The 11613-nt window shown below is 48.9% G+C and overlaps 1 protein-coding gene across 1 annotated transcript in view; it reads left to right on the top strand.

The window, feature by feature from the left end:
• The window catches only part of RAPGEF1 (Rap guanine nucleotide exchange factor (GEF) 1), an 84947-nt gene that overhangs the window by 66141 nt on the left and 7193 nt on the right, over nt 1–11613 (top strand). Inside the window, exons 11-13 of the mRNA XM_009892230.1 lie at nt 6230–6318; nt 7685–7796; nt 9443–9518. Coding sequence (XP_009890532.1) covers nt 6230–6318; nt 7685–7796; nt 9443–9518 — 277 coding nt within the window. The remainder of the gene's footprint in view (nt 1–6229; nt 6319–7684; nt 7797–9442; nt 9519–11613) is intronic.

Genomic DNA, 11613 nt, shown 5'->3' with positions numbered 1-11613 from the left:
GATGTCCATCAACTACAAAGCGAAGGACAGCGGATGCCGCCTGTCTCCTGTGGGCACAGGAAGCTCGGCTCGAGGGGAGCTGGCAGATAGCTCCTGTTTGAGCCAATTATTTCCTTTACTGGAGCAGAGGATCTTGTTATCGGGACAGCAGTTTGTTGAGTGCTTTCTCGAGAGCTACTGCAGCAGTGGTTCTCCATTTGCTTTGCTCCTGTTCTTTTTTGGGGTCTAGCCTGGGACTTGGGGCGATAGTTGGCATATTAGCGCCGGTGAGATCATGAAATACCAGGGAGACGGGGCAGGCACAATAAATCTGCTGAGCCAAGATGATGTCATGAGCCTGGCGTCTTACGAGGGATTTAGTGTTTTGTACCATGCAAGTGAAAATGAATAAATGTAGAGCATTTATCCAGGCAGAAAGTAAATACGGAGATTAGAGTTGTCATTGTTACTGAGGCAGCACCAAAGGCTGACAGTGTCCCTGGAGCCAGGGCTGCTCATCCGGAAAGAAGCGGCAGGAAGAGAGAGGAGCCTGTCCTAGAGCCGGTCTCCTTTTAGCTACAGGCATGTGGTAGGGATTTGCATTTTAATTGTTTTTCAGTAGTCTTTTAAGCTCTCTTCCCAAAGCATCTCCCTCTGCTCCTCTGTATTATGGCCTGCAATTTGTTTTGGGCCCCGAGAATACACCCAGAGCACCGCCGGACTGCATACACGGCGGAGGGCAGCCACTCCAGGATTAAGGTGGTGGAAGGTAAAGTCTAGTCATTGACCTTTACTTTTCCTTTCCTTTGTAGTGGAAAAGGGTTTTTTTTTGCCCAGGCTTCTGGCCTGAGGCTGTTCTCAGTTTAGATTTTTAAGCTCACATCTTTCCTAGGTAGAAACGAAAATACCACGGCTGAACTGGATGCTGCTGCCACAGCTCAGGTGACAGAGTCAGCTTTGCTTTTTATCGCCTGCTCAACTCTCCAGGGAAAATGTAGCCTGAATTCGCCAATTCGTGCCTTTGTTTCTCCTCCTTTTTCATCACAGCGGTGACTTTTCAGCCTGGTCTAAGCAAGTTGTGTCTGTGCTTCGGGAGAGCTCTGTAACGCACCGTCCTTCTGCAGCAGATCGCTCAGACTAGCAACCGCCACAGCTCCATTTCAACGTGGGGTTTTGGGGATGATGTGATTCTTCCTTCAGTCCACTTGGCTATGAGACAGTTGAGCTCTACAGGTTTTAAAATAAACTCCTCTCCAGCAGGTTTAGCATTATTGACTTTTTTTTTTTTTTTTGGTGGGTGTCAGCTTTGTTTTGGACTTAGCCTGACGGCAAATCTTACTAGCACCAGATGTTAAAAGACAGAGGGTTGCTCTTGTTTTTCTTGGCACAATATATTCCCACTGCACCCTGTTTAATATTATCTGAACAGTAATCTGATGATTAGGAGAGATAGTGAAATAAAGCTTTACGCAGATGATCTCTTTTCATCTCTTCAGCTGACTCTTCGAGGCACTGCATTAAAGGATTGGTTTGATAAGGAATTCATCGCTCCTGAGGGCAATTATCATTTTTGCTCCCTGTGTTTCTCAAATGGGAAGGAGTAGCAGTGTAATCTCCTTTGTCTTCAAAGTTGCACTGAAGGATAGTATCCAGCCACTCCTCCCTGGGAGCTGTGTGTTCTGGAACAGACTTGACACAGTAGCTGTTAAATTACAGGGCTGGAGCAAACAGCATCTTAAATTTGGATCCTGTGGAAAATCCCAGAAAAGCAATAAGCACTCAGAGTACTTTTCTCTATCTTGGTATTTCCAGTGTGCTCACAGTCATGGTTTTGTGTGCCTTCGCATCCTTTCATCCACTCAAGTGGTTTTCGGGGTCACTGTCATTAAGAGTACTGCGTTATCCTGCCTTTCTCCCTCCCTAGCCAAGACTGGGTACCTGCAGGTAAACACCCCGGTGCCGCTTTCCCTCTGCGAGATGAGCAGCCTGGCTGCTGTTAGTGCAACAACGTGCCTCCCCGTGAAAAAAAACAAGGCTGACAAGTCCCAGGTAGCAATTCCTGCTCTAGCGTGTGGGTGGTAAAATAGTGCTGCCTCTGTTGGGGTCGGCCTCTCGACGGAGACGCGCCTGTGTTAGAAATGCCTTGTGCTGTCACTGCTACGCTGCTGCCGATCTAATTACTTTTTCTTTTGTCTGTCTCTTTCCTTTCCCCATCTTCTGTGTTTCTGTGTTGTACGTCTCTGCATCCTGTAGTATAAATCTGTGTTTAGGTCCTACTCCCAGGACTTTGTGCCTCACAACCAAGTCTCCATACCTCCTTTCCTCTCTTCTACCTCCTCCTCCTGCTCCACCCCACCTTTTCCGCCCGTCCATCCGTCTCAGAGCTCTGCCCTAGCGGTGCCCGCCGCGGCCAGCCAGTCACCCAGCACTGTGGATGTGCCAAACTCCTCTTCTCAGGAGAGCAGCTTTAACGGGAATGCTCCTGTCTGCCTTCCTTCTGAAACCTCTTTCACTGATTCTCTCCAGACGCCTTCGGTGAGACTATCCAAAGAGATAATGCGCCTTAACGCAAGGCTGGGTTTATTTGTTTTTTAAAAGAAAATGTCTCTTGTATTAATACATGCTTAATGTGATCTGGTCTGGTGTTATGGTTTGAGAAACCCATAGCAATTTATTGTCGTTTAGACAATCATTCTGTCACCTGATGACCCCTCCCCACCCGGGACGCGGAATTGGAAAAAAAAAACAAGAAAACCTGGGAGTTGAAGTATAAACAGATATAATAGAATAAGATTAGATAATTAACATGAAGAGCACTAAAGAACCAATATTGATCCAATGCAGAATATGCAAAGATTATACTCAGCCCATTCTATCTGTAGGAAGCCGTGCGCTCCCAGCAGGGGACAGCAAATGTGGGACACTGCGAGCGCTGCGGCTTTGGGAGGAAGGGAAGGGCTCAGGGGTCCAGCATGGGGGCAAGAAGGATGGCAGCCATCATGGAGAGAGAGAGCTTCGCAGCAAACTTTCTAATTTGTAATGAATGTGACATTCCTGGTATGAAATAATGCTGCTGGGCAGCTTGGGTCAAGTGCCCGGGTCTCACTCCTCCTCATCCCCGTACCCGGCAAGCTTGAAAACACTGACATCTTGAAACCCAGGCACCATCGCTGGCTATGAAGTAAATTTTTTCACAAATTCAGACACTGGAGTCTTCTAAAAGTGCAGTCTTCCCAAGCATTAGCAGAGAAATTAGTCCCGTGTCGCTCAAACCAGGACATCTGGTTTCCAAACGTGTGTGAATTGCAGAGGGGTAATTTCATATGAAAATGGTGGTTAGAAGAAATGAACAACCTCAGCAGGTTTGAGAAAACGTTAGCACATATGTAGGAAATATAAAATGGTAAAGGGGAGAGGAGAAGTTGCTGTCACTTCCTGCGATTATAGTACAAAGGTGAGGAAGGTAAAGGAGTGTTTTGTGAGGTTGGTTGTTTCTAAACACGAGCTCCAAACAGTGGTTCGCATCCTGCAGTTGCTGCGGTGGCAGGATTTGGTGATTGCTGTCCTGCGCCCTCCTGAGCCACCGGGGAGCCCCAGGAGCGGTGGGTGCCGTCCAGCTCTGTCTCTCCTGGGCATAAACCCGTTGATCTCTGCGGGCTCCAGCTCTTCCCAGTTACCAGCAGCCCTGCAAAGCATCACGTGTTGGTGAAGTTACACTAAGGATGTTCCCACACTCATACGGCACTACTAGTTTGAGGTCCCAGATCAGTTTTGCAGATCACTGAGCAGGTTTCTCCGTTACAGCTACTTTTTTGAACACTTCGTTTTCAAGGCAGTTCCTCTTTCGTTTGCTGCAAAGCCTAGAGTTGATGGGATTGGAGCTGGCGGCGCAATGCATTCTAGTGCTGCCTTTTCACAAAGTTTTGAAGAGGGACGCTGGTTGCAGAGTAAATGAGCAGGTCTTCACACTCTGGACCTGACCTTGCTGTTGAATCTTCCTTGCGTTGGGTCCTTGTTGCAGCCCGTAAGCCCTCGAGTTTGGTTTAGCCTGGCGTGACGGCTCTAGTCTGTGCTTGTAGCATAGTTTGGGAGATAACGTTTGATACCCTCTGGGCTGCAGGGCTGATCTGCACTTAGCGGCAGGACTACAGCGTGGGTAGGACAGGCGCTTGTGTGTCGAGCTCTGACCGCTCAGCTTCCGTAAGCCTGAAATCCGCACATGCACGTTGCACCTTCGCAGTCTCGCGTGGAGTCCATGGCAGCTCTTGCAAAGCAGTGCCCGCTGCCGTGCTGCTGTAGCTCAGGGCCTTCGGGATAGTCCTCAAGAACCAGAAAATAGTTACCTCCGGGAAGGTACAGCCTCGGTGGCCGGTGTTGGCCACTGAGCTGGAGGAAGGGCTCCCAGTGAGGTGACAACAGCCGCTGAGAGCACTTCTCCTCCCAGCCTGTGGGCACATTCTCTTACTAACGCTAAGTGCTGGCGGGGCGGCACCATCACGTATTTCCTTTCATCCTGTCTCCCTCAGAGTGAAAACGCCAGTGAGGAGGCTGGTGAGGGTGAATACGTCAATCTGTATTCCTCTGGCCAGAGCAACGGGGAACTCCCTCGCTCTGAAGGAGTAAGTAACCTGGAGAGGGCCTGACACCGGGAAGGGGCTGCCTGGTGCATGCTGAGTTCACGCCGGGGCTGACGCGCTTGGCACCGGCCTCTTCTGCACACCCTGGAGCTCCTGTGTCCATCCCGCTCCCCTGGCTCCCTTGCTGGCGGTCCCTCTGCTTGCCCACTCCTGGCTTGCGGGCTTGGGTGGTCTCCCGGTGCTGGTGGAGAGCAGGCGATGCTGTCGGTGTCGCGGTGAGCCCCCGCAGGAGGGAGGGACGGATTTTTTTTCCGTTTGTGCTTCGCTGTCTGTTTGGAGCTGCTTGCGTGAAGTTCCCTTCCAGAAAGCTGCACCCTGACCAGCACCGTCCTGGGGCCGTGACTATTCTTGGAACTGCTTTGCCTTCCCCATGTTAATACAGAAAGCCTTGTGCGCTAAATTATTTTCTTTTTTCCTTCACTATTTGTGATTGATTTGGCATTGTAATCACGCACTGTTTCTTCCTTTATTCAAGCCCTGTATCTTAGATATTTCCTAGAGGAGACAGGGCGTTTTCCATTGCAGGGAGGTACCGTCTTCCTGTTGGGTCATAGGAAACAGCGGCAGAGGTCTGTCGCGATCTTTTTGCCTGCCCTCATCTTGGAAGGCACATCTCCTACAGGATGTCTCCGAGACCTTTATCCACGCTGGTGTCAAATACGCCGAGAGATAGGGCTCCCATCACTTCCCTTCAGGAGACACATGCAGGCAGGCCCATCCTTCTGGGCAGCTGCGAGCTGGTTCTCAGCTTTGAAGCAAAGGGCTTTGCAGATACAGTCTGGAAAAATTCTGCAGACACCACGGAACCTAAACTCACCAGTGTGTTTTCCAGGCCAAGTGGATAGCACGTGGGTGGTTTCAGTCCTGTCTGTTCAAGTAGATTGAATTTCCAAGTTTCACTCTGCGTGATGTTAAATAATTCCAAACTCCAACACTGTTAGATTAATATTCCCATTTGCCGTTCATGGGTATTTTTCTCCTTAATAAACGGCTAATTTAAAATGCTGTATCTTTGCTTTGAGCTCCCTACCTGCTGTTCCATGCGGTGGGTTCAGATGGTTCTGCTTTTTTGCATTGGCCTCATTTCCACAGCCGGGAATTGTGAAGCCGGGAAACGTTGCATCATCGTGTAACCTCTTCCGACGGGAGAGAAGGGAGGTAGGAACAGCAGTGTGCATCCGCCCCCTAAGACAGGCTGGTTTTGGGGGTTGTGACAAGGAGGGGAACTGAAACTGGGCAGCCTAGAGCTGGCTGTGTCCGTTTTCATTAAAGCAAGAGGCAAGAGTAGTTCAATAGTGAGGGCTGGAGAGAAAAAAGTCATTAAAGGGTTAAAATCCAAGGCAACAGCTGACTTGTGTTGTAACTTTCAGCATCATTTCACAATGTTAAAAGCAAACAGTACTAATTACACCAGTCTCCAGAGATGGTCCCAAATTTCCTGTCTAATTAACTTCTGTGTTTTCCTGGCATTTGGCATTAACTTGCATCAATCTTTAACTGCTCCGTAGGAATTTACAGTAAAGGGCCATTTAGAGGCAGTCAGACTGCAACTGCGAGATGAACTGCGGGGTAGGACTCTGTGTAATAATGGAAAAACTTCCTTCTCTTCACAGGAATCTCCCCCTGTCAAAGACAGCCACTCCAAAGACTCCGCTTCCAACAGCAGTGCCATGGGGAAGGAAGGCAAAGATGGTGCTGAAAGGTGAGCCTGACCCCCGTGGTCCTCCTGCTTCCCAGCCTCCAAGGGCAGAGGCTCACCAACGTCCCGTCAGCCCTGCCCTCCGCCAGACCGTCCTGGGGGCTGCCTCTTCTGCCCTCAACCTTCTCTGTGTCCTCTAAACTTCAAGCCCACTTTTTTTGGCACAACAAGCGAGCGGTGGGATCCTGCTGAACAAGAAGGATCCTGGCAAGGTGTCGTTACTTAACTCAGGGAGGCTGTAGGGAATGGTGCAGCCCGTGTTAGCTGCCCTAAGTCCGTCTAATTGGCAGTGCTCTCATCAGCACTGGCTGCTCCCTCCCACTTCCAGGGAAACGTGCAAAAAAAAGTCTGTCTCCCTGCTGGGAAATAGTCTTCCAGAGGGGAATTTCTTCCTAACCCTGCTAGTTAGAGGCTGGCTGAGGCCCCGAAGCAGGAGGCTTTATATCCCTTCTAATGCTCTTAACCATCATTTGTCTATGTAAATGAAGAGGTGCAGGCTGTAACAGATGGGCTTCAGGAGGAGTGGGGAGAATGCTTCCCTGCTGCTTGAGATTGCTCTTCAATTGCATTTCTAAAGCAAAAAAAAATAGAGAACAGCATTGTTTTGTCTGTGACAGGCAACTTCCCTCCCCCATTTTCCTGCAGTTGGTTTGAAGGTTTTAATCCCTGCAGTGAAGGAGAGTGCAAGAGTGCTCTGCAGAGCTCCCTCTCTGCTGAAAGTACTGGCTGGGGCACGGGATTTTGGCTTGTGCCTGGAGGAAGCTGTAAAGAACGTGTGTACTTTTTTTTCTTTTTAGGAATACGGGCACAGAGAGCGCGTGTCCAGGCACAAGAGTACTGTCCTTTGGGGGTAGGAATACTAGAGTTGTGCATGTACACCAAAAAAGTGGTCAGAGCTTTCTGCTCTTTCTTCCTGCAAAAGGAAAGCCTGTCATCTCCCCTTGGAGCAGCACGATGGGTCACGAGCTGACTAAGATATACAAGTGTAGAGTATGCTCAGTCTCTATACATGTGAGGAAGGGCTTAGATTTGTGTGCACTAAAAATTTGGTGGATTAAGGAGACGTGGAAGTGTGTACTTATGCAGGGCATAGGAAAATCCCATCTGCCAGAAGTGCAGGCAGACAAGCGTTCAGGTCCTAAAGGTTCATCTTTCTCAAGAGACGCACAAAGCAACAGAATTAGAGCTAGACATTTGGGCTTGTTTGCAAAAGATTTACCTCCAGACTATCTGTGTACTTACTGTCATTTAATGAAGGTTTGTGCGTTGAGAGCTCAGGTGGACCCAGCATCTCGTCTCTTGGATGGGCAATGACACTGATGAGTATTTGGGGTGGGGTTTTTTTGTTTTTGTTTTTGTTTTTTTCCAGGCAGCAGCAGTCAACAGATACTTTGGAATCATCACAGTTGGAGGAAGAGGTAGATGAACTATCCCTTATCGACCACAGTGAAATTATGGCTAGGTTAACGCTGAAGCAAGAGGTAGGTGCATTCAGGGTTTGCTTTCCTACTCTTTGGTTTATGCTGTATTGAAATCTGATTTTCTGCATGCACAAGCGAGGCATTGGCTTTTATTTGACAGGAAAAACTAGGTTGCGGCAGAGGTGGTATGCAGCTTTATGTGTGCAGGCTGTTGTGAAAGTATGAGACGGTGGTACCGGCAGGGAGCATCGGCAATGAATGAGGGTTTAACAAAATGTGAGATGTCTCTCTGAAAACCAGCGCATCCTGTGCCCTTTTCCCGCTCTGCTCCTTCCCACCTCTTCAGCCTGCAGCAGTCTGGATTGAAGCCCCTGAGAGCGTGAGCACAGTAAATCCAGGTGCAGGTTTATGGTGTTGGCCTTTCAGTCTGAAGGCAGGTTTAGCAGATTTCTCGAGCAGGATGTTGTATTACTGATGTGGAAGAGCAACCAAAGTAACTGTTTCTGGGTTTGAGAAATGGTGTTATTTCTAGCCTTGGGTGCACTCCCAGACAGCTTTGCTCGCTGTGCTCTTGAACCAAGCTGGCTTTGACATGCAGCTTGAGAGAACATGCGGGCTTTTGAAGCTTTCAGACTGTCAGGGGGCTAGTCTGAAAAAAAGAGAGAATGTGTCATTTGCTGGCACTTTAGGAGTGTTCTTTGGTCAGCCGAGATGTGCAGGAGAGAGTGAGAAGCTATTGCTCATTCTTTAAGTAGTATTTAATGAGTCTTGCCAGAGGGTCACCTGAAAAATTCACATTCGACATAGCTGCTCCATGGATGTAATCCATGTTTTTTGCAGTGTTTTGCATATTGAAATTACAAAGACATTGCTAAGGGAAGCCAGTCACAACTCCAGTCTCCTCTGCAAGAATATTTCCTTTAAAAAAAACAATTAAAAAACAGTGATTTCTGAACATTTGGGACTAGCAGATCTGTGTCAACCCTTAACTTCTTTTTTTCTTTCTTTTCTTTATGGTTCTACATGTTTGAATTGGTACAGATCTGCCACTGCGAGCCGTTTCCTGCAGCATGGGAACCGCTGGCTGATAGATCAGTTTTGCATATTTTTAGCTGTGAATTGCAATAGCTAGAAGAAAGATGTTTTTAGAGAGTGGTAAGGCAGGAGCCAAGCAGTTAGCAGGGCTGTTTTCTGCTGCCGGTTATTGGATCGTTTCAGGTGACCTCCAGCCAAATAGTTCCAAATTAGGGAATTAACTTGCTAGGTTTTGATGTTCCAGCAACATGCGAGTTGAATGCATGACCTCTCACCCCACAGCCGCTGTGGTACGTGATCCCGCACTTTGAGACAGTTCACACAGTGTTACTGCTCTGTTAATGGTCTTCTGGGAGCGTTTGGGAGTCTGGGACGTTTCTGTTCATTCTTCTGTGGACAGAAGGTTCAGCTTTCACTGAGCTTCGTGGCCTGGCCTTAAGGAGTCAGAGACCTCGAGTAAGGATCAGCCCAGGTCCTCATCTGGGACACCAAATGCTTATTCAAATTTCAGGATTAGCCCAGCACTGAAGACCATGTCCCAGCTTGCGCCGTCAGCAGTGCCAGGAACATTGCGTACTCTGCCAGTTGTTGCTGAGCTTGAACCCCAGAGGTGGTAAACCAGGCCGAAGGGAGCTTGGGCCGTGCCCAACATGTTTCTCTTCTCATTGCAGGGAGATGATGGGCCAGATGTTCGCGGTGGATCCGGAGACATTTTGTTAGTGCATGCAACAGAGACCGACAGGAAAGGTACAGTGGGTGCACCGAAACAGAGCTGAGGAGCTCAGCCCGGGGTGGCCTTTTGCTGCTTGTCTTCTGCGTCTCTGCAGCGAGCGCAGTCGTGATGTGACTGCAGGCAGCTGGGCCAGGGAGGAGAGGACTGCATCCGTGAGCCTCCACGTTGCAGGGGCGGGGGGATTGTGTTTATCTTTGGTGAAATGGAAGTAAGCTGGATAAGCGCCTGTTCGTTCCATTTAGCAGCAGGGATGGTATTAACTCCTCAAAGCCCTTGCCCAGATCAGGAAGGCGAGGCGCACCGGTGGAGTTGGTGACAGTGCTGTGTTGGTGTCTCCGTACCTGCCGAGGTAGGCCACTGCCTTCCGCGAGGGCAGGTGTGACCAGCCTGTTGCGGCATGGATCCTGTTCTCAGAGGTGCTCCTTGCCCTTTGAACGTCAGGGCAGTGGTGGTGTAGGAGTTGCTGGAGCGACTGTTGCATCAAAGCAGGAGAGGAGGGGTGTTGGTTTGGGTCTAATGCAGTACCTGTGGGCATCGGGCAAGCTGTCTGGGTGCTGGGCTGCTGACACCCCTTATTGCCAACTTACCGTGTCACTTCCTAGTCCCACTCTACCACTTTCTTGCCGGCAGCCACCCAGACCAGTTCAGAGAGGAAATCCACAGTACAAGAAAGGAGGTGTGGGGGAGGAAAAGGGAGGTTAGCAACCCTTACCTCTGCATTTGTTAAAACCCCACTTTATCTCTCTGATCCCAGTCACCACCCACATGAAGCAGTTCCTTTCCAAGACCTGTGGCAAAGACAGCCTTTGCAGTGCTTCCAGAGAGTGATTTTGAACCTGCCAAACACATTTGTGCTGATGGCCTTAACCAGAATTGATCTCCTTATCTCCTGGGATGCAAGGCAAAATGCACTAACCCGCTGAACCACTCAGCGCTCCTGTTTTAGAGGTTTGGTAGTCAAAGGGGAAATATCTTTCCTGTGCATTTTTAAATGGCAGGGTTTTTACTGTAGCATAAGGTGTTTCCAATTGCTTACCAGCACCGTTCAGTTAGCAAGAAAATCCTTCCTCTGACAGCTATATATATATTTCCCTGTTTACATCAGGCAACAAATCCAGGCAGAAAGGACCAAAGTTAGGAATTCTAGAGAGAAGGAGGCAATTGATTGCACCATGGTTTGATATGTATATTTTTTAAAAAGAAAAAAAAAGTAGTCTAAATGAGATGGTGGAAATACCCCTTATAAAAATGCTGAAACTGGAATAGAGAAGCTCTGATTTATTCCTTGTGTTCTCCGGAACAAGCACCACATTGGAAGAACTTCCCTACTGTTTCTGTTGAAAGAACAGCTACTTGGTAAAGGGCTGTGCGTTAGACCTGCGGGTCACGAATGAGGAGCTCTGAGGATGCTGCGAGCAGTGAGGTGAAGGCCACGGAGAACCTCTCAAGACTAGGAAAAACTAGAGCAGGATTTTAAATGCACAGCAGTGGGGACGGGGAGAGCGGATGGGTGGAGGGAGCTCTGTGCGGTACGTGTCTCAGAATAGTCACAGAGCTCAGCCCCACAGGCTCTGCCAAGCTGCTGAGCTGAGTGGAGCACAGAGGAATTTGTGCTATGCTAACCCAGTGTTTGGGTGACTGAGAGGGTTAATGAATTAAGCTTACAATGAGAAGAATTCAGGGCTTGTAAATCAATCGTCCAAACGGCACAGAGGGGTATAGTTAAGAGGCTTTCCTTTAAAGATGAATTTCTTGGCAGCTTTGAGTGCCAGAGCAGACCAGCTGTATTACCTCACGTTGCCTTTTGGGCAGATGGGAACCCAGAATAAATGTAACTCCACGCCCTGTTGCATGATGCTTCTTGTCCATCTGAGTTTGCTAAAAAAGCTAAATGGAATAAGGGATAAAGAGAGACTTGTGGTCTTTCGGAATAAAATCCACGGTCAGTTAAGTGCTCCCAGCCACACGCGCGTGCTGCGAGTGCAGGATTACAGCTGGAGGAGGCCTCGCGCTCACCCCTGACATGACCACCCAGCCTCCGGCTTTAGAGCTTATGGCTGATTGTCTTGAACCAAAAGGCAGCAGCGCTCTGTGATTTAAGAGCAGGAG

The sequence above is a fragment of the Charadrius vociferus genome, unplaced genomic scaffold (assembly GCF_000708025.1).
Source record: "Charadrius vociferus isolate BGI_N301 unplaced genomic scaffold, ASM70802v2 scaffold549, whole genome shotgun sequence".
Classification (NCBI taxonomy): Eukaryota; Metazoa; Chordata; class Aves; order Charadriiformes; family Charadriidae; genus Charadrius; species Charadrius vociferus.
This window is presented reverse-complemented; position numbering and strand designations above follow the sequence as displayed.